Genomic DNA, 21,738 nt, shown 5'->3' on the forward strand with positions numbered 1-21,738 from the left:
TTGTCCTATCACTGGTTGTCACCGAGAAGAGCCTGGCTGCATCCTTGTGACACTCACCCTTTACATATTTGTAAACATTAATGAGGTCACCCCTCAGTCTCCTCTGCTCCAAGCTAAAGAGACCCAGCTCCCTCAGCCTTTCCTCATAGGGAGATGCTCCACTCCCTTAATCATCTTTGTTGCCCTGTGCTGGACTCTCTCCAGCAGTTCCCTGTCCTTCTAGAGCTGAGGGGCCCAGAACTGGACATGACATTGGAGATGTGGTTCATGGAAACAAGAACGACTGTTGCTGAAGGCAACTGGTCTCCCGGCAAGTTCAGTCAGAGACCGGGCGTTTGCCTCCCCCAGTCCAGGGGTGCAAACAGCCCCAGCAACCGCCGGCGCCCTGAGGGGGTAACGGTCTCTCCTTTACGGCCGCGCAGGCCACGCCCTCACGGGCTCCGCCCCCTTAGGCCCCGCCCCGCTGAGGGCATTTGCCTCTTGTCCTTGCAGCCACATCCGTCCCTCCCTCTGTCCCTCCTCTATCCGTGCTCTCCCGGCGCTCGGAGATGACATCACACAACTCTCTCTCCGCCCCTTCCGTTTCTCTGCGCCGCTGACAGGCGGAACCCTCGTCAGGCGACGTCACTCGGGGCGCGCCGGAGCCGCTCGCACGTGCCGTGGTGGTCGGGCAGCGCCGCGCCGCTCGTGTGCCGCCGCCGTCGCCATGAGCTGCCCCGTGACATGCGCCGCGTGGGTGCGCTGCGGCGTTGCCAAGGAAACGCCGGACAAGGTGCGTGCGGGGGGGGGCGGGCTGAGGGACCCGCGCCCGCCGCCCCCCGCTGCCCTCACACACCCCGCTCCGTGTTCCCCCCGCAGGTGCAGCTCGGCGAGGAGGAGCTGAACCGGCTCATCGAGGAGGCCCGGGACAGGCTGGGGTGAGCCCGGGGAGCGGAGTGGGGCGCGACGTGTCTCCCGGGCTCTGCTGGAGGCGGGCTTGGAGCCCCCCGGGCCCCGCCGCTGGCAGAACTGTGTGGGGAGGGGAGGAGAGGGGGTGTCCCCGGGCTGGGGCAGAGCTCGGGCACCAGCGCGTCCCGCAGGCCCGGGGGCAGCCGGCGGCAGGGGGGATCGGCACCGCCAGCACTGGTGTCTGGAGGGACTGTGACAAGTGCGCCCGACGTCTCAGGAGCATCGTTTGTCCGGAGACTGAAAGGAGAAACATGGGATGGAGCACATGAGTGTTCTGCCTGCATCATGGAGATGAAGCTGGTGGGCGGTCTGGAGCAAAAGTCTGATGAGGAGCGGCTGAGGGAACTGGGGCTGTTTTGCCTGGAGAAAAGGAGGATGAGGGGAGACCTGATCACTGTCTGCAACTACCTGAGAGGAGGTTGTAGCATGGGGGGTGTTGGTCTCTTCTCCCAAGTAGCAAGTGATAGGACAAGACGCAATGGCGTCAAGTTGTGCCAGAGGAGGTTTAGATTGGATATTAGGAAAAAATTCTTAATGGAAAGGGTTGTCAGGCATTGGAACAGGCTGCCCAGGGAAGTGGTAGAATCACCATCCCTGGAGATGTTTAAAAGGCGTATAGATGAGGTTCTTAGGGACATGTTTTAGTGCTAGAGTTAGGGTATGGTTGGACTCAATCTTGAGGGTCTCTTCCAACCCAAATGATTCTATGATTCTGTGAATATGATAACATGGGTTGTGTTCCCAGGCGGTTCTTCAGTCATCAAACGTGTGCTGTCAGACTAGCGGAGTGTTTCAGTTGAAGTCTGCAGAGAGTTGCTCAGGGCCTAGTCCTCGCTGGAGCTGCCATTCCCACTTAGACTGAGGAAATAATACATGGGGTTTGTAACCACGGGTGCTGGGAAGTTCGGTGCTTTGGAGATGTGGCAAACTTATGTGGAAGTGCCAAACTGACAATGTGCAAAAGTTACAATCTAAGTGAGTCAGGAGGCCGCAGTAGAGCTCAGAACGACTTGGTATTTATGCTTTGGCAAAAAAGTTAAAACATTACTTAGGGGTGTATTTATGGTTCATGTATGAAACGGGAGATGTCATGCCTGTCCACTCAGCACTAAAAGTCCTTAGTTGTGTAATTGTGTTTTGTCACTCTGCTTTTAAAAAAAGGTAAATAAACTGATGAAAAGCATAATGGAAGTGGCAAATTTAGGAAATATGACCTATGGAAGACAATAAAGAAATGGCTCTATCTTGTCTAGAAAAATATGAGGTATTGAGGTCCTAGTCCATTTTTTAGCCTTTTTCACTTAGATCTGTTCATCAATTTAGGCTTCTGATTCTGTTTCAGCCATGTAGGGTTTGTGGTTATACCACAGTATGTATGATGGAACAGATGCATCAGGTAGCAGTAAAAGTTATCATATTTTAAATTTTATATATATATATGTATATATATATATATATATATATCCTATTTTAAATTTTGTATATATATATATATATATAATCCACCTGCTTTCTGCTAGATGGATCTGTGACTTTATTGCTGAAGAGTGTTTTGTTCCAGATGTGTTTTATTCTGATTTTGTTTTTGTGATGGTTCCAAAATCATCTTAAACATTTGGAAGATTCTTACTTCATCTTAATTTCTTAACCAATTATGGTTAATGTTTCTGTTATCTGTGGTGTTACTTGTTTCTCCTTTATGCATGTAAATTTTTGTGTTTAGTGGATTCCTTTCTCTTGCAGTTTCAAAAACATGGAAGGATTTGAGGTGCTGTTTGTTAGTAATTACGCATTCTGTTAAACTTCAGCATGGAAATTTAAAGACCATCTGTAACAACCAAAGGGTTTATGATCTCTTTATAACAAATTATACAAAGTACCAGATGTTACATCAGCCAATTTTTTTTCCAGTGCAAAGATCACAAATCAGACTCAGATTTAGAATCTCTAATTATCTTGTTACCAGTTTTTACACTAGGAGAAGCTGGTAATGTGAAGTGTTTATTTTACTGAACAGACTATAAAAATACATTTTTGGTATTTATTTTCGAACATACCTATGAAAACCGTCTTGGCTCATTGTTGCCTAGGAATTTGGCATGCAGAAGGACAGAAATACAGTGAATTCAGCGGGGATGACTTCCTATGGAGCACACTCCATTGAGACATCTGCGATGTCTCTTAGATCCTCAGCTGATGTTGAATGTACAATTCCTTCTACTGAATTCCTTGCATACAGAATTGCTGCCATGAAAATTCTGAGTTTTCTAGATGTCGCACAGTTTACCCCATAAGAAGTATCCACAATATGTTCCCACCTAATGAATTTTATGTTGCTTTTTCTTCTAATGTAAGTATGGGAAGTATGAGGAAATAGAATCTTAAAAACCTGGAAGAAATGCAAGAGTCATCACACATGACAGGACCTGTGGGTGGGGAAAAAAAAGATAAGGAATGAACTGGACACCTGTGAATGCACAGAGGCAAGGCTGAGAACATTGTATCTGCAAAAAAAGGGTAAGAGAAAGGGATTTAGACACACAGTTTAGCTCTGTCAAGCAAAATTTGTGCCATGTTTTGTCTTGAAAACTTTAAAGGAAAATCTTTTTCTGGAAGCCCAAGAATAATGGTGCCTTCTGTTTTGGGAAGAGATAGGAAAGGAGTAAATGGATTTCCAAATTACTGGCATAGAGGCTTGAAACCCATGTGAGCAGCCAGGATTGTGTGCCAAAATCTTGGTATCAGTCCCCTTAGCAAGTAACCTGTAAGCATTCTGAACATCTGTCACAGTTCCTTGGGGTCGTGTGTCTTTAAACAGGGATGGCGCTGATGGTAATGATGAAAGCCAGACGGCAGATGGTATGAACGTAGCCAATCCTGGCACAGCTGAGGCTTCTCATAAAAATGAACACCCATCTGATGATGAACTGGGTGAATATGATTTGGAAAATTATGATGAAGACGAATATGCAGGTAAGAAAAATTTAGGTGTCAGATATGCAGTGTGATGGTTAAAGGAGTGAAGCATCTCCCTTATGAGGAAAGGCTGAGGGAACTGAGTCTCTTTAGGTTGGAGAAGAGGAGACTGAGGGGTGACCTAATTAATGTTTGTAAATGTGTAAAGGGTGACTGTCACGAGGATGGAGCCAGACTCCTCTCAGTGACAACCAATGGTAAGACAAGGGGTAATGGGTGCAAACTGGAACACAAGAGGTTCTTCGTAAATATGAGAAGAAACTTCTTCTCAGTGAGGGTGACAGAGCACTGGAACAGGCTGCCCAGGGAGATTGTGGGGTCTCCTTCTCTGGAGACATTCAAAACCCACCTGGACACCTTCCTGTGTAACCTCACCTAGGTGTTCCTGCTCCAGCAGGGGGATTGGACTGGATGATCTTTTGAGGTCACTTCCAGTCCCTAACATTCTGTGATTCTGTGTAAGTGAAGAACCTTTTCACTTGTACTTAAGACATTAGTATCCTAAAACTACACACTGTTATGTTTCAAATGTTGGAAATTCACATTTGTAATTATTTCCTTGTCACAGTTTTGGAAGTTGTTTAGTGAGTGAAACAATTTAGTGTCCCACTCCCTGACACTGGAACCACGAGCAGTGTTGGAAATGCTGTCACTCCCCCTGCTGTAGTGCTGGGGCAGAGCAGCAGAAGTCCCCGAAAGCACTAAGTAATGTCACTTACTGAGGTTTTTACATTTTTCGACTTGAAGGTTCATTTAGCCTACTCCTGATACTTTGCAGTATGGGTGATACAGGTATTGGTACAGGAGTTTCTAACTTCATCTGCCATTGACATGTATAAAAAAATCTTCTGAAATTCCCATCTAGGTGATCTAAAACTTGGAGACTCTTTGGCTACTCTGTCAGTATATGGAAGTAATGAGCATGATCCTTACATCACTCTAAAAACCACTGTAAGTACTATAGAAATGTTAAATATCTTAAACAGCATAAGCTTAAAAATAGTTAAATTTTCCACACTGCCTTAGGGTCTGTAAGGGCTTGCAGTCCTTTTCCAAAGGTGCGCCAGATTTTTTATCAGTGCAGTCCCTTCCACCTGTGCTTTTCACATTTAAGTCTGATGTTAAGGTGAACTGGCTCATTATTTAAGCTGCATGCTTCTGTATGTGGAGGTGGTTTGTCACTTATCTACTGGGACCCAGAAAAAGCTTGATGAGATAACAAAAATCAGTATCTGAGGCTACTAATGACCCAAATTAGAAGACTTCCCAAACTGCCAGACTCTTACACCTTCTACTAGTTTGTGGAAGAAACCAGTTTGAGGTGGACTCAGGCTACATGTCAAATTAGGGACGTGGCATGAAGAAATACGTCCCTGTTTACTAAGCCTATATGTACAACATACTGTGTAGTTGACTGTCTCTGCCTGTATTAGTTTCCACCAAGTATGAGATGGGGAATGTCTTTGTAGGAGCTCTGCAGGGGGTGAAGAAGTCTCTGGCTGCAGCCTAACACAAGCTGTGTCAACAGGGCTGTCCTGTTATGCAGCCTGTTTGTCTTCACGAGGTAATCGTTCTACTCCACTTAATGTTGTTATGGCCTTAGCTAGAATATTGGGTACCTCTTCAGAAAAGTTATGGGGAGATTCCAGATTCTATCCCACAGTTTAGTTCAGAAGGATAGATTGCAGCTTGTCAGTGACTCAATTTACATGAAGAGATGACAGAAATCAGTTACAAGGTGAGGTTGGATGAGAAGAGACAATGCAATCTAGAGAGCAGCTGGGAGAGACTGTGATCATCTGAAGCAGGATGAATGGAGTAGGTGAATTTTTGAGACCTCTTCTAATCATAAAGATTCTGAGATTTTTCTCGGTGCTGTCCTTTCTGTGCTATTTTAGATTCTTTACAAAATTAGTAAGATTGAAACAGAAGAGTAGCTGTAGGCTTCTACCATGTCTAGTTTGTGTGTCAGGGGACTTTGTCAAACATGTGGTCTCAGACAAAGGGTTATGGCGACTTGACATACTGTAACAAAGCTCAACGAGGAAGGCATACGTCTTATTTTTAAAACAAGCTCTTCTGCTGTGTGCAGTTTGGAGTACTGCTTTTTTTTTCTGTGTTCCACTGACTGGTTGATGATTTTTCTTGATCCTGTGTACCAGTAGAGGAGCAAAATCCTTTAGAGGTTATTTTTATAGTCAAAGAGGTATTTGCACAGGGATTCAGGGAGAATATGAGCTGCATTTACTCAGTGTCAGAAAAGCTAACTTTCTTCCAGTCATAGAAACAATGAACACCTTTTTCTCAGGCCTTTCTTCCTGCACTCAAGTCCTTTCCTCAGATTCTGAAGGAGAATATGTTTAGTTCTTCAACATCCATTTTATGTTGTCTTTTGTTATCTACTACTAGTACTCTTGAAGACTAAGTGGTGTGCAGCATTAAGTTGATTTCATTCAAAGCATGGCAGTACTTGAAATATTGAAAAGATGCTTGAAGTGAATAAAAAAGAAATTATAATCTTGCAGCAAAAAGTCCAAGAAATCTTGTATGTGTTGTATATTTGAAGGATGGTACTGTGTTTATGTAAGACTGTTGACTTTTATATACAGTTCTTAGTTTTCCACTAATAAAAATTCCCTGAATGCCTTCCATTCCTCAGTAACAATGAAAATTAGATGAGAGGTTACATTTGTTCTGGTACAGCTGAATGCCCAGTATAGCTGTAGGCAGTACTCTTCTGGAAATATTTTCCAGAAAGTAGACAATTGTTTAATACTCTTGGAACCGCTTCCTGGTTGTGAGGAGCATTTACAAGATGCTTATTGTGTAGGAAGTTGTTAACTCCATAAATGCTCAATGCATGAGAGCACAAGGGAAATAAGCTATGGATGTGGGCTCCTGATGGAGATTCTCTTTTCAGCAGTGAGCCACATCATGGTAGCCTCAAAAGATGGTTTCATATTCTGCAATAAAATATATCACTGAGTTCACCTGGGTCCACATAAACAGTCCTACAGTCATGTAATAACTATTCAGTCTCCCCATGATTGAGTCAGGTTCGTGTCTTTCTCTGTTTACCAACATGAAATGGTTTTAGGTGAGTGGGCAGAAGGGTGTTGGGTATTGAATGTTTTCGGTTCTGGTTAGAAGTTATTACTGATTCAGCCTTGTGAACGTGTGTAGCTTTGTGTGTTTATGTGCTTTGCTTAACATCTGTTGTGCTTTTTGCTGTTCAGGAACAATATGAACAGGAAGACTTTTTGATTAAGCCCAGTGACAATCTTGTCCTTTGTGGCAGAGTTGATAAAGACTTCTGTAGTTTGGAGGTTCATGGTAAGTAACATAGGATTTGTTCCTTACAGTGAACTTACGGAATATGTCTTGCCTATCCTCTTCCATATGTCTGTGTAGAAGGCAGGGAGGTGGTTTTTTGAATTTGTTTTTTCTCTGTGTGTTTTGCCCTCTTTCTTATGTCATGGTGCTTTAGCCACCTTGCCGAACTGGAGGATTTAATGTGGAGTTACTGTTATTTAGGGGATAGTATGCCTTTGTCAGGCTGTAGAGCATTTCCTTTCCTTATTTCATTCCTAATGACACTCAGAAAATACTATGGTGTTTTTATTCTCTGAACATATGATCTTTCTTCCCAACAGTCTTACTTTCTATATCATGCGAGCTTCCTCTAATGTTTTTGGGGTTTTTTTGTTTTGGTTTGTTTTGTTTTGTTTTTCTTAATTAGTTTTCTTCTTGCTTCTTTAGAAGTGCTTTTCCACTGCTAGGAGTAGACTGGGGGTGTCAAACTCATTTTCACCAGGGGCCACATTCAGCCTCGCAGTTGCCTTCAAAGGGCTGAATGTGATTTTAAGACTGTATAAATGTGGCCCCCGGTGAAAATGAGTTTCACGCCTCTGGAGCAGAATAATCAGCACCTTTATCATCTTAGTTTTAAAAGAGATGATCCTTAATAAGGTCTGAATACCGGTTGTTCTAGAGATGGGTTTAGTTTCACTGTGTAAAAGGTTTTTCTGTCGCAGCAAGTACTACTGAGTGCTGAAATCAGCATCTTTTCCTATAGTTGTTCTGCGGGGGAATGTTTCTGGCTACTTCTGCCCTGGTACATGTTTCTGCATGCGCAGTGGTCTGTTTTAAGAAAACAGCAAGACCAAAGTGTTTGGAGGCATCTCCTGAGATACCAGCATCTGGCATTTTCTGTATCTGGAGTTGTTTGCAGATTTTATTAACTGCATTATTTTCTTTGTATAAACTTATAAAACAATAGCACAGGCTTCTGCAGTTTATAACATTGGGTAGCCCTGTCTTAATTAATTATGAAGGCTCCTTAGTTAATGGAAGACTTTATTTAGTATCTGAACATCTGTCACATGCACTTAAAAACAGCACAGTGATTTTGTGTGTATGATGATACTATTTTATTAAAATAATTAATGCATTTTATTATAAGGAGAAAAATAGCTGTCTAAAGGGAATGCTGTGTTTAGTATATGGTTGCTTTACCAGAACTCTTCTTGTATCTCAATTGCAACCTGCTAAAGGTAACTTCATCTGGCTTCTTCAGCAGCTTCTTCTAATTCGAAAACTGCTTTTACCTTCATTTCCTCTCTGATTGCATCCGGAACTATTATTTTTTTTTAATTGCTGATTCTGTAAAATGAATGTCTAAATCTTCATTAATGTATCCTGATGCAGTAAGTGGTTGTGGATATGGAGCACCTATTTTGAAGTGATCTTACAAAGTAGCATAGTATGCTAGGAATAAAGTGTCTAAGCTTTGCTGAACTTGTCACTTTATCTGAAGTACACAGGAGCATGTTTGTTTGTTTGATGTAATTCTGTGAGGTGGAACTTGGTGGCTCTGGCCCCTGCACTAAAACTCTGAACGTATTACAAATTTGCATTCTAGATTTCCTTGGCAATTTAGTGTTTGCCACATCTGCCTTTTCCAGAAATGAACTGTTCATAGTTGCTTGCTTTTTGTCTTTACTGATGGCTTGTGTATCTTGATTTCTTTTTCAGTTTATAATCATGAAGAGAACTCCTTTTATGTACATCATGATATTATCTTGCCTGCTTATCCTCTGAGTCTGGAGTGGTTGAATTTTGATCCTAGTCCTGATGAATCACTAGGTAAATTATAAAGGATACTGTAAATATCCAGTTAAATAATTTTACTTGAAAAGTGTATAAATGTAATGTTGTCACTAAATAATTTCCTCTGGTGGTATGAACAGCAATAAAACCGAGATATTAAGATGGAAAAACTGAATTTTTTATTTTGTTTGGTGATAAAGTCATCTTAGTGATTCTGCCATAACAAAGGATTTGACTAAAACACTGGTTTTGTTACAAATAATTAAGTTATTGTCAATTAACAGACCAGAGCAAGCTCTTCTTTAATCTACTTTATTTTCCATTTGCAAATGAGAGGTTGCTTTTGTTCAAACTAATTAAGGCAAATGCAGTCAATTAACTGTAAAACACAACAAGATTTTTATATATTTATATATTTAGTAACCTTTTTCCTGTGTTTTGCAGATTATGTTTTTTTCCATAGCACTGAGCATATGTTTTGGGGTTTATTTTCCCCTTAAAAAAACAAAACAAAACATTCTGAACATCATACAGCTTCTTTGAACAGTTACTTGCACTGAAGGGGAAGTGTTTTGGAGAGCAGGTGATGTTTTATTCTGGCAACATCTGCTGTCAGTTGATATTCTTAAATTGCTCCTTGTCAGTTATAGTCATCAAAGTTGTTCTAGTAGAAGATTCTGGCACATAAGTTTTACTTAATCAAAGTAGTAAACAACAGCTGGATTGCCAAATATACTGTTTTGTAACTCTAAGTAACCATGGTTGCATTTGGGTTTCTGCTTGTAGGAAATTATGTTGCAGTGGGCAACATGACCCCGGTTATTGACATTTGGGACCTTGATATAGTAGAGTCCTTAGAACCAGTCTTTTCGCTTGGAAACAAGAAAGAGCAAAAGAAGAAAAAGAAAGGAAAGAAAGTAAGTATTGCAAAATGCTTTGTCTGGCTGGATGGAGGAAACTTAGAGGAAGGATAATGTCGTTATTGCTTTTTTTCCTACAATGAAAAAGACATGGATAATTTGTTTTAATTCTGTCTGGCATGTTGAAAGATGGTGTTTAGACAGGTTGCGGAAGATAATGTCTTGGTTGTCTGTGATGGGTTAAAATTGGTATTTTCATATGACTCAGGGCTGAAAAGGTGTTGAGCGATAAAGGACAAACAGGGTAACATACATTTACTCAGCATTCACCTCTGTTAGCTTTATCTATCTAAAACTTAAGCGTATTTTAACCTTTGATTGAGATTGTTTAAGGTGAAGGCATGAGACACACCCAGAAAATGGCAGAGTTTCTTTTAGTGGACTGGGGAGAAAACCTTAACTGCCGTAGACTGAGGTTTAGACTGGGTGCTTGGTTGCATGAGATGAATTTAACCCTCTCTGTATACCTAAATGTGTTGCTGTGATTTCTCCAAATTCTTTAGTATGTGGAAGACAACTTGAAACTTCTAGATTTTGCTTATAGTAGATGCCTTGGGAAGTGCTTAAAGACTGAACAGGAAAGGCGAACACTGGGTATATAGCTAATCTTGGTTTCCCAAACAAAGGAGCGCTGTAGCATTAGTCAGCTGAAGAACTGCTCAGTGTAATTGTGAAAGGGGTTTAACTTCTTGAGCTCTCAAACCTGCTAGTTTTAAAAACAGTAGAAAAAAATATCCTTGGAAGTGGAATTTGTTATGTGAAACTTGCTTCTGAAAATCACTGAGTTATCAGAATTGCTGTTGAACTTACCATTCATAAATGGTAATTGAAATGCTGATTTTTCTCTGTATGGATAATTAGAGCCTGGAATTAAGAACAGAAGAGGAATGGGGTGGCTTCCAATTGCTGTCCCAGTAAACTTTGAATCTTAACCATTATAAATTAGAATTTGTAGGAGCTGGCAGTTACAAGGACCTAGAGCTCAGTTAATTGGGAGGAGGGAAAGGGAACTGCCAGCAGTGTTTAGAAACACATCAGCTGGAGACAATGAAATTTCTTCTGCTAGCCTGAAGGGAATAACCAGTTCCTAAGCCCACCAGCTGTGAATGGAGCAATCGGAGGTCAGAGGTAGGAGTTGAGGTGCAGGTACGGCAGAGACAGTTCTATCAAAAGCCTTGTTGCAGCAAGTGAGAATCATTTAGAACATGAAGTTGTTTGTGAAGGCATTAAGGAGTTCACGTTAATGTGTTGTAATGTTTGATTTCCATTGAAGCTGTAATTTTCTAAAGTGCGTTGTGTCTGTGTGCACAGAATTTATCTTCAGAAGGGACAGCAAAAGGACATACTGATGCTGTGCTTGATCTTTCCTGGAATAAACAAAGCAGGTAAGAGAATACTTGAATAACAATGGATGGTTACAAATTTTTGTGGTTAAATAGGCATATGTTTTTCCACAAATTAAAATCTTGTGTAGTGTAATACTGAACTTGAAAGCGGTGCCGAAATGAATAAATTTTTAAAAAATACATTCCTGCTTGTCGAGGGTTAAGATTGCGGGGTGACAATAAAACCCTGGCAGATGTATTGTTAACCCCCTCTCCCCCCCACACACTTCCCCCTCCCTCTCCCCCTTTTTCACTAAGGAGAGGCGATTGGAAGGAAAAGAAGCACAGAGTGAAGAGAGTTGGAAAAATTAAAGATGTTTTACTAATGCTACTAATAAGAATAGAGAAAATAATACAAAATATACAAAACCAATCTTGAAAGTCTCAGCAACTGCAGAGCCGGCACCCGAAGTCCTGGATTGGACTCTGCAGCCAATAGGAGCTGGATTCAGTCTGTCACTAGGCCTCAGTTTGCAGGGACGACTAGCAAGGTCCTCTCCTAATGTCGGCCATAAGCAGAAGGGAAAAGGGAAAAGCACACGAGATCCTCGTGATCTCCCACTTTTATATGAAGTATTCACGTGAATGGAATGTTATACACAGTTGGTCAGTTTCTTGCTCACTTGCCTCTCGTCGCCCCTCTCGCGAGATGTCCATCCATGCTTATCAATAAGTTTGCATTCCATTGCTAGGTTTACCAAAACATGTGTCTGGTGCTCCAGGAAAATGCAGTTAATATGAAGGCTTTAGCTGACAGGCAAATTCACTGAAAGAGAAACTTGTTTTTAACAAAACCAGGACACTGCTTTTTTTTTTTTAAACTAGAAGTCTTGATTTATTTTTTTTAAAACCCTCTATATTGCTGCAGATCACTTTTTATTTGCAGATTGTTCAGGCAGTGGCAGAGCTAAGGTGGGTCTGAGCCATTTGATATATCGGCTACAGTTAAGTCAGTTGTACCAACTGGAGAAGCAGAAGGGCTGCCTTGATCTGTGCCAATCTGCCAGTGACCTAAACCACCATTTCAACAGATAGAAGTAGTTTTGTAGAAGGAAGTCCTTGCTTTTTTTTCTTCCCCTCTGGCTTTTGCCCCAGAGCTGTGAACAGAAAAAGGAGTTTAAAAGCCCTAATAGCACAGTTACAGAAATGCCTCTGACCTTTGGGTTATCCCAGGCAGAGAGAATTCCCTGTTGCCTGAGCAGAGTCACAATGAAGTGCTGCTCTTGAAGCAACACAAAGCTGGTCCATCTTGGGGGAGAGGTCAAGGACGATGTGCTGAGTGAAATAAAGATTCTGCTGCTTTTTTTATTGCTTAGGTGGTTTTGAACAGTTCAGCTGTCTGAGGATCCTCAGCATGGGCCTTGAAACTTCCAGTCAGATACAGGCAGATTTTTCCTGTGGTCATGAGTGTGTTTGAAGATACACGTAGTCAACTGCACATACTCCTGATGAGCAGGTGTAAGCCTTCACTTCCAATGCTTTATTGTCTAGACACCCAAGAAGGAAACACCCCAACAGACATGAAGTGCATGTACATAAATTGCACTCTTATTTACAACGCATTGTCTATTGTTCTTAAATTACACATGTTCACAGAGTGTGGTAGTGATCATTTTATCAGCGTTACAAAAGAGCTTTCACGTACCTAGAAATGGTTGTCTGCCGATAATATAGAGAGAAGTCACGAAAATTACGGCTGCAATAGTTAAGCGTCTGGAAGGCACTAGAGATGATGGTGTAATCAATCTCCATATCAGGCTCTGTATGTATTTTCGATTTTTTTACCATTATTTGTTTGCATCTGTATAAAGATTTTTAAACCTTAATTTTTCATCCATTATCAGGAATGTTTTAGCAAGTGGGTCTGCTGACAATACTGTGGTTTTGTGGGATATGTCCGTGGGTAAGCCAGCAGCCAGCCTGATGCTGCATACAGACAAGGTATGTAATCATTGCTACGTTTCTTACACTGTAAAATAAATGCAGTTTTTCATTAGCTGCTTGGTAGCGAACCCTTAGAACAACAATTCTGCAGTTTTCTAACAACTGTGCAGAGTTGTTGAAATTTCTGAATTAGTTGCTTTTGCGAACAACACTGTATTTGAAGAATATTATTTAACTTGTGGTTTAGAAAGTTTGCGAACATTTACAGCAGTTTTCAAAATGCCTTTTGTGTGAAAGCCCTGGTAGCTGGGAGTCTAATAGTGCTGGTATAAGCTACAGAAAGTAGATCTCTTGAGCACAGGGCAAGCTGTAACTCTTTGTTAAGGAAGCAATTTGTGTTAGTTACAGGTTGTTCTAGGTAAGAAAGGTTTAACATAAATGATACTAACATACCATAGTGATGGGTACTTCAGAAATTCATTAATCTCATAGTAATTAGAATATGAGAGTTAGTTATTAATAGCTACAACCTTATTTTGCTGTTAGCAAAGTCACTGCCCTTGGCAAACTCCTGATTTTCATTTTTTGCTAACATCTGCATTTTCCCCCAAACTTGAAGCAGCTATTCATTTACCTCCTCCAGCTTTTTTAAAATTTTCCAGGGCAGAAAGGGGGCACATGGTTCTGTTCAGTTAAATTATATTGGAAAATACCTTGTTTCCACTGGGTGGGAGTGTTTGAAATAAAAAAGAGTGCATCTCGTGGATTGTTTGATGAGAAATCTGAATCTTAACAAGCTTAATAGAAAGGTTTTTTGGGGGGAAGTGTGCTGGGTTTGGGGAGGGGTGTGTGTGCTCTATTTGTTCAAAGAAAGCTCCTGTATGTCCATGTTCTATCTCAATGCTTGTTTTTTAAAATAAAATCTTCTGTTATCTAGGTCCAGACCTTGCAATTTCATCCATTTGAAACTCAGACCCTTATTTCTGGATCTTATGATAAGTATGTCAGGGTAATATTTTCAGATGTTACACGTAGGGAGAGGGTATTAGTATTGAATTAAGTTGCCTCACGTTTTCTTTTTCATTTGCTTATAACTGCACCAAATTAGAGTAATGCTGTTGTTTTTTTTTTCCACCAAGGTAGCCAGGTTTGTATGTGGCCAAAACGTAGTTTTTTTCTCAGGACCAGCCAAATCCTTTAACCATCTGGACTGATATTTTCTGTGCCAGGTGTCTGTTCCAAACTGGATTTATTTCTTAATTTGGCCTTATGGCATTTTCTGCATTGGGAATGTGTCGCTGCTCATTCCTTTGAAAACTTGTCCTGGTTTTGCCAAACTGTAAGACCAGGGTGGGAGCATGAGGGACTTTAAAATCCCAGTCTGCTCCCCATAGCTCCTATTGATGGGCATGCCGTAGCCTAAGTTCAGCAGGAAATGTCCTGTGATTGCAGCCTGGAGATGCTGTGAAATGGTTTGTGTCTGCACACGTGGACTGGCTCTGTAACTGCTAGTTTTTATAAGCCCTGCCAGCCAAAAATCTTCCCCTCTGTTCTCCTGTCTCATAGGAGTAACTTTTTAATTTTCTTCTATAACTATGATGTTTATTTATATTGTTTTGTTTTTAAATTCTGCTTTTAAGACTTTGTCTTTATGTTAAAATATTTAAAGACTTGTCAATCTTTAGCCAAGCCTTTATGTTCTTTGATTTTCTATTATGGTCTTGCTACATCTGCTTAAGTAAAAGTATCAGAGATGAAAATTTTGTTGTTGTTTGGAAGCTGCTTCTGTCCACTTTCCTCCCCTTTGCCTTCCTTCTGGGAAAAGAAAAAAGTCTCAACACTGAGACAGCTTCTCGATCCCTTTTTAGCAAGCCCTTTGGTCCCATGGACATGTATACACTAGTGGACTGCCTTTGTGGATTTTTCCTGTAAAGCCTCACAGGACCACAGGCTGTTCAATGAATATTGGCAGATGCCTTCATGACCTGAAAGTCAGACAATTAAAAATCGCATGTGTACTGAAACTGCTGCTGTAAAATGCCTAGTGCAAGGGCTGAGAAGTCTAGATCACAGTTCTTTGGCTTTAATTGTAGGACAGAGTGGGAGCAGGTTACACTGTGGCTGTTGATTGCAGTGAGATGTCACGAGAGTGACATCTTGCATTTGTATCCAGGAGATTTTTGAGTTGGGACAGATTCTGCTGCCACTGTGCTGAGCACATGCCTGTGAAGAATCCCAAAGGACCCACTAGCTCCCATCTGCTCCTTTTCCTTTTTTGGAGTACCATTTTCCTAACCATTTTTACAGGTGTTTTTTTTTTTTTAAAGCATGTTTGAAAATGTTTGTGTATGTATCACAAATTGTTTTCCTAATTGGTGTGTTGGTTTTTTTGAACAGTCATTACTTGACTTTACTGAAGTCTGTTCCTGGTTAAGTGGTGTATTTGCATAATCATGTTCTCCTATATAAGTGTTTTATGTGTTGATTAAATTCAAGCCCTCTTGGCTTAGTTTCAATAGAATATCTGTTTGTAACCAAGATGAAACTTTGAAGCACATGGAAAAAGCTTGTGCTTCTCTGAGAAATTTTCATCACTTATTGAGCTGGAAGACAAATAGTGAAGATGTCTCTCTTAATTTTTGAATTGTAGTTTATACGCACCTTCTATAGATGCCAGTGGTAAAACAGACTTCATAAAGTGTTCTGCTCTGGGTTATTTTTTTTTGTTTTCATTTAAATCTCCTATCCCTTTTTCCCGTAGATCAGCTGTGCTGTATGACTGCAGAAACCCACAAGAGAACCATCGAGTGTGGCGGTTTAGTGGTCAGGTTGAAAGAGTAACTTGGAACCATTTTTCACCTTGTAATTTCTTAGTGAGTACATGCTCTTCTGTTCTTGGTCTATTGTTTGTTGCCAGTTCATTTAACCTGTATTTTGGTGTTCACGATGTTTCTGAATCATATGGTGGAGCTGATGGACAGTTGAACTGTTGGTATTACTTATTTTAAAAATGCAGCATGCGGGAGGATGTTTTTAGGTTATTTTTTAACAAGTATATTGAGACCAGCTACTTATTTGGTATCTTTGTTGTGACAGTAGAAAAGCTGATGCTTTTTCACTGCAGAAGTGGCATCTTTGCCATGTTGTTACAGTGTTCAGTGGCTGGGATTTATTTTCCTTTACATAGTTGCTCATGTAGTGCAGCAGTTGCAGCTGAGAGGTAGCTAAGTAGAACTAAAATCTTGAATACCATTTAAGTGTTTCAAATGAGCGCTAGAGGGCACCATTCTCCTATCTGGTATAGAGTAAGAATAACTTGTTTTTGTCAAAATTCTTATAATAAAAATTCTGAAGAGAATCAAATCTTTTTTTATTATGTTGGTGGCTGTCTAGTTCTCTGTTGCTTTTTGTATACAGCCAACAAAAGCAGTTGCTTAGTTCTGTTTGGTTTATGATGTCAGTCTTTCTCTGTATAATCACACTTAGCTTTGCACATGGCTATTATGCAGCCACTACATGGCTCCAAAAGGTTTCAACCAACAGTTAATAGATTAAATGGTCTGTATTTTATGGTCTGGTTTAGGGCTGCAGCCATCTTCAAAACAGGGTTTAAGAAATTTGTATAGGATTAAGACTTCCGTGTAAGTCAGCGCAGCATAGTTTGGGTACGTAGAATAACTCAGGCGCCATCCGGATGGAGTCTAACTTTGGGGATGCAGAACTGTACACTGTGCAACATGCCCTACCGAGAACTAGTGTCAGTCTGTCTCAAACCACAGGGATTTACTAGAGGGTGGGTATTATTTCCTATGGGCTTTTTTTTCAAATGGATTACTACGGCTGTTTGTTTCTAAAATGTTGTGGTTTCCTTAGGCAAGCACAGAGGATGGCTTTGTGTACTGCCTGGATGCTCGTTCTGATAAGCCGCTGTTTACTCTGAAAGCTCACGATGAAGAGGTATCAGGTAAGTTCTGTGTGTGTTGCATTTGTCTCCAGTGGTGAGGCACATCTGGAAGATGTCTTTAACTGATGTGACTGAGGTGGTAGTGATTCCTTGCTTAACAAAGGAGAGTTGTTCATACTAATCATGGGCAGCTGTTGCATGAAACAAACTTCTGCTGAGAAGCCATTGTAAGGAAAGTATTTGCTCTCCTATGATGTACAGGCTGAGAGAGTTTGGGTTATTTAGCCTCAAGCAGAGAAGGCTCTGGGGACACCTTGTAACAGCCTTCCTGTACTTAAAGGAGACCTACAAGAAACCTGGAGAGGGACTTTTTACTCGAAGAGGGTAGGTTTAGATTAGACATAAGGAAGAAATTATTTACTGTGAGGGTGGTGAGACACTGGCACAGGTTGCCCAGAGAGGTGGTAGATGCCCCATCCCTAGAAGTGTTCAGTGCCAGGCTGGACAGGACTTTGAGCAACCTGGTGTAGTGGAAGGTGTCCCTGCTCATGGCAGGGGGTTGGAACTACATGATCTCTAAGGTCCCTTCTAACCCAAACCATTCTCTGATTCTGTTTGAACAACAGGGAACTTTTCTCGGTGAATATCACAAGCAAGCATGTTGAAACAGATCTCTCCATTTGTGACACACTCCCTGTGTTTTTTGAATGGGGGATTGTGAACTATAATGTTTACCTCCTCTATCTGTAATTATTTTGTACTGCCATTCACTCGGGAGATGGTTTAAGTATGGCACACGGGAATGTTTCCACACTGACTCCTTTGGGCTACTTTAATTACTTGATCAGTGTAGGAGCTTCTAAAAACCAACTTGGAGCATCTGATTAGCTGTCTAAAATGAGATTGTATGAATATGTCCCATCATCTTGGATAGCCAAAGAGATGATTTTTGGCAAATGGTTGAAGCAAACTACCTGGAGAAGCCACATTATGTGAAGTAAGAAGCAGGACAATGGCATCTCTGCACTGTTAACTGTTGGATTGAGAGAAAGAATATGTGAAGTCAGTTTGTCCTCACTAGAGGGAGTAGTGGCAGCATGAAACTTTCATTAACTGTTTGCTCTTTTGTGCTGGAACAGAATTTAGTGTGAGGAAAATATTTGGGTTGTTCTCATGGCTTTGCTTCAAAATGTGTCCTCGTTTCTGTGGAACAGTGGTCACCTGGTGCTCTCACGCTGCTGCACTCTTCATCTTTCAGGGCTACAACTAAGCAGTCAGATCAAAGGGTGCCTTGTGACATCATCTGCTGACAAATACGTGAAAATTTGGGATATTCTGGGAGACAGACCAAGTTTAATCCATTCCAGGGATATGAAAATGGTAGAGTAATATCCATTTCTTGATTCCAATAAGGTTTATTTATGAACTATGTCTGCTTAATCTTTTATGTCTAATTTGAATCTTGTTTTGCAACAATGTGATTATTTTTTCTTCTAAAATATGTTACATCGGTGTGTTCCGGCTAAAACATTCTCATTGCAGTGCAGTATTCAATTTGACATGTAATTGGCTTCAAAGCCTCAGACCTGAATACCGGATAAAATGTTCTGGGGTAGAACTATATGCACCCAATGGGCACCTGCCAGGTTCAAGACAAAAGATGTGATTCACTGTTTGTAATTAGCAGCTGTTGACTTTTGTGTCTTTACAAAATAAGTTTCAGGAAACTTGGAGAGCTTAAATTTGTTAAAACTTGCTCGGTGAAAGTATTTTCAGGTGACAAATTCATTTTGAGATACTTCTTAAAAAAAATCCTCCTCTTTCTTCTTCCCACCGTCCCAGGGTGTTCTCTTCTGTGCAGCTTCCTGCCCTGACTTCCCGTTTGTTTTTGCCTTTGGAGGAGAGCGAGAAGGGCTGCGCGTTTGGGATATAAGCAAGATTTCTGCAGGTGACATTCTCGTTTCTTTGAGTCTTGTTGTTCTCCCCTTGCCCCCCAGGTGTATTTGTATATTCACTAGTGTATTGTGGCTTTGAGAGAAACTGGAGGTTAATATTTTTAAATACCCCAGGACTACATATGGGTTTGTCTTTTCAGTTTCAAAAACTGTGGGGTTTTCTAACTTGGAGAACTATGCTTGCCACATGATGTATTTTCTTGCAGCTGAATTATAATACCTGTTTTTTTATAATAATACCTCCATTTTACTTTTTTTTCTTAATATTCCTAATGTAATCAAGTATCACATTCTTGAGTACTTGTAGGAATAAAAGGGAGGACTGGTTTTGATCAGTTGTTGTAGCTACGTGATTTTTTTGCAGAAGGCTTTTAAGAACTTGTTGGAAAGCAGGGAGACTAAAACCATAAATAAATAATTTAAACTTAATGTTCTGCTCTCCAAAACGTATCCATTTCACAGTACTTAGGTACAGTACTTAGGCTCAGGGAAACCTCTGGAGATGCTTTGGGGAAGAAATAACAGGACTTGCAATTTAAGTAGCATATGTGGGAGATTATTCCAACACATAAGCTTCAACTCCCTGCTTGGGGGAAAGCTTTAAAGCTGCCTCAGCTTTGGATTTCCATTCTGTGATGCTCCCCATGATATACCTGCTGTCCTGATCTTGTCTCTGGAGCAGTAATGTGTAAGCAATCCCCTCTCTGTGTTGCAGTGAATGAAGTTTTTGGAAACAGAGAGAGACATGTGCTGGCTAGTGCCAGCTCTGCAGCGTGCAGCTCCACGGCCAGCAGCAGCAACGATTTGGAGACAGCCATGGAATCATGATGGGCCAAACGGCACAAAAATCCAAGTAATTAACGGGACTACAGCTCACATGCATTCTACAAATCCCTCTGTTTGGTGAGAGTTCATGGAAATTACTTGATTGTCTTGCAATCTGCAGGCTGCTTCTCAGACAAAGAAACATGGTGATGTGGTCAAACTCAGCAGTTCTAAGTTCCTGCCTCTGTTACTGGCTTTGAAAGATCAAATCACTTGCTTTTGCCTGAGATGATTGATGATCCCTGAAACAGGGGCTACTATGTGTAAAGTTTATATATAAAATGACATAGTCACTAGAAAAGCATTCTGCTGCTACCAAAAGTTTGTTAAATTCTGCAAAGAAGGTAAATACCTTCTTAGAGCATGAGGAAAAATACTTTGGATAGCAGTTGTGTAATAAATAAAAGCTGAACAAACTGACAAGTGTAAATAGATAATTTATCCTTAGTTTGAGGCTAGATTTACAGATTTCTAGTACAGATTTTAAAAGCTCTTTTATGTAATTTTTTAAAGAGTATTTCCTGGACAGTAAGTTGGAGTCCCAGAGTATAATCTTGACATTTATTTGTAACACCTCAGATCACTGTATCAAACCAGAAGTATCCCAGCTGTATCCCATCAAGATCAAGGATTTCTTTTCCCTGGTTCCATAGCACCTGAAACTTACTGGTGTTGCCTGTGTATTGGGTTTTTCTTCTAGCTCCAAATGTAATATATATATATATATATAAAGAGAATTTGTACTGAAATAAGGAGCTACTACTCAGAAGAGGATAAGAGGCTGTCAGGACACCAAACAAGGGTAGAGATCTCAGCTGGTCACTGTCACTGCTGAATGCCATCCACGTTCTGTACTAATGTGCTTAACTACTCCCAGACATTTCTGCCTGAAAGCTGAAGGCACAGAGGAACCTACTGAGTATCAGCCTCCCCCCTGACTTAAAATGCTTCCTTTCTGGCCTTAGGAACCCAGTCAAGGAACATGACTCCTCGCATTTAAAACGAATACCCAAGTGCCTTACCCCAGGCCACAAGTTAAATGATACTCTTCTTCTGTGAAGTGCTTCCCTGTCCACACACTGGAAGGTGTCAAAGTGCTGCTGCTGCAGCAAAAATGCCCTGGCCATTAGAGGAACTGGTATCAAAGCGGGCGTAGTGTCAGTGCCTGTAGTCAACAAGACCTCACTGCTGCTTTCTCCAGCTCCTCGTCACCCATTCTGGTGAGGTAAAGCAGATGAACTACACATACAAACTGCAGACAGGGAATAGGCAGGGATGTAGGTTTCTTTCCCATTCCATGAAGTGGCTGTTTCTAGTGTGGTGACTGGTGCTTAGGATGGCTCTGCAGGAACCAAGAATATTTTGGATGTGTTTGGATTCCTGGTTCAATCCTTTCTCTGCCAAGCAATAGTGAACAATGTGTGGACAACAAGTGAAAAACTGGTTTTGTGAAGGTGAAAGTGCCAGAACCACCTTTATTCAAGCTGCAAGTTTTTCAAGGCTTTCATTTGAAATAAATGCTTCATGATAAGCTCTTTGAGGGCTGTAACTTCTGTTATCTCAACCTCTGGTATTAATTGGCTCTGTAGCTCTAGAAGTTGCTTTTTGTTTTAGGAAGAAATTGCATTACTGCAAGCAATGCATCTTTCCCTTGACTAAACAAAAATCACTCAACCTGTCTTTCTGGAGCTTTTTACTGCAATGCTGATCTCGGAGGACAAGCATTATGCATTTTCAGGTTTGAAGAGCCCAGGGAGCTCTCGAAGAAATACAGCATAGAGGGAGAGGTACAGCTGCACCTAGGCCACTGAGGGCAAGAACTGGAGCCTTTT

At 41.0% G+C, this 21,738-nt stretch overlaps 1 protein-coding gene across 1 annotated transcript; it reads left to right on the plus strand.

The window, feature by feature from the left end:
* Positions 1-581: 581 nt before the first annotated feature.
* Positions 582-20,329, plus strand: PWP1 (PWP1 homolog, endonuclein). Its single transcript, XM_021294676.2, has 15 exons — positions 582-772; positions 859-917; positions 3,767-3,921; positions 4,790-4,875; positions 7,161-7,257; positions 8,959-9,069; positions 9,820-9,950; positions 11,265-11,338; positions 13,183-13,279; positions 14,160-14,221; positions 15,984-16,095; positions 17,096-17,186; positions 18,385-18,506; positions 18,969-19,074; positions 19,797-20,329. Exons 1-15 carry the CDS (start codon positions 707-709, stop codon positions 19,907-19,909), a joined length of 1,482 nt encoding a protein of 493 aa, XP_021150351.1. The 5' UTR covers positions 582-706; the 3' UTR covers positions 19,910-20,329.
* Positions 20,330-21,738: the final 1,409 nt, after the last annotated feature.

The sequence above is a fragment of the Columba livia genome, chromosome 1 (genome assembly GCF_036013475.1).
Source record: "Columba livia isolate bColLiv1 breed racing homer chromosome 1, bColLiv1.pat.W.v2, whole genome shotgun sequence".
Classification (NCBI taxonomy): Eukaryota; Metazoa; Chordata; class Aves; order Columbiformes; family Columbidae; genus Columba; species Columba livia.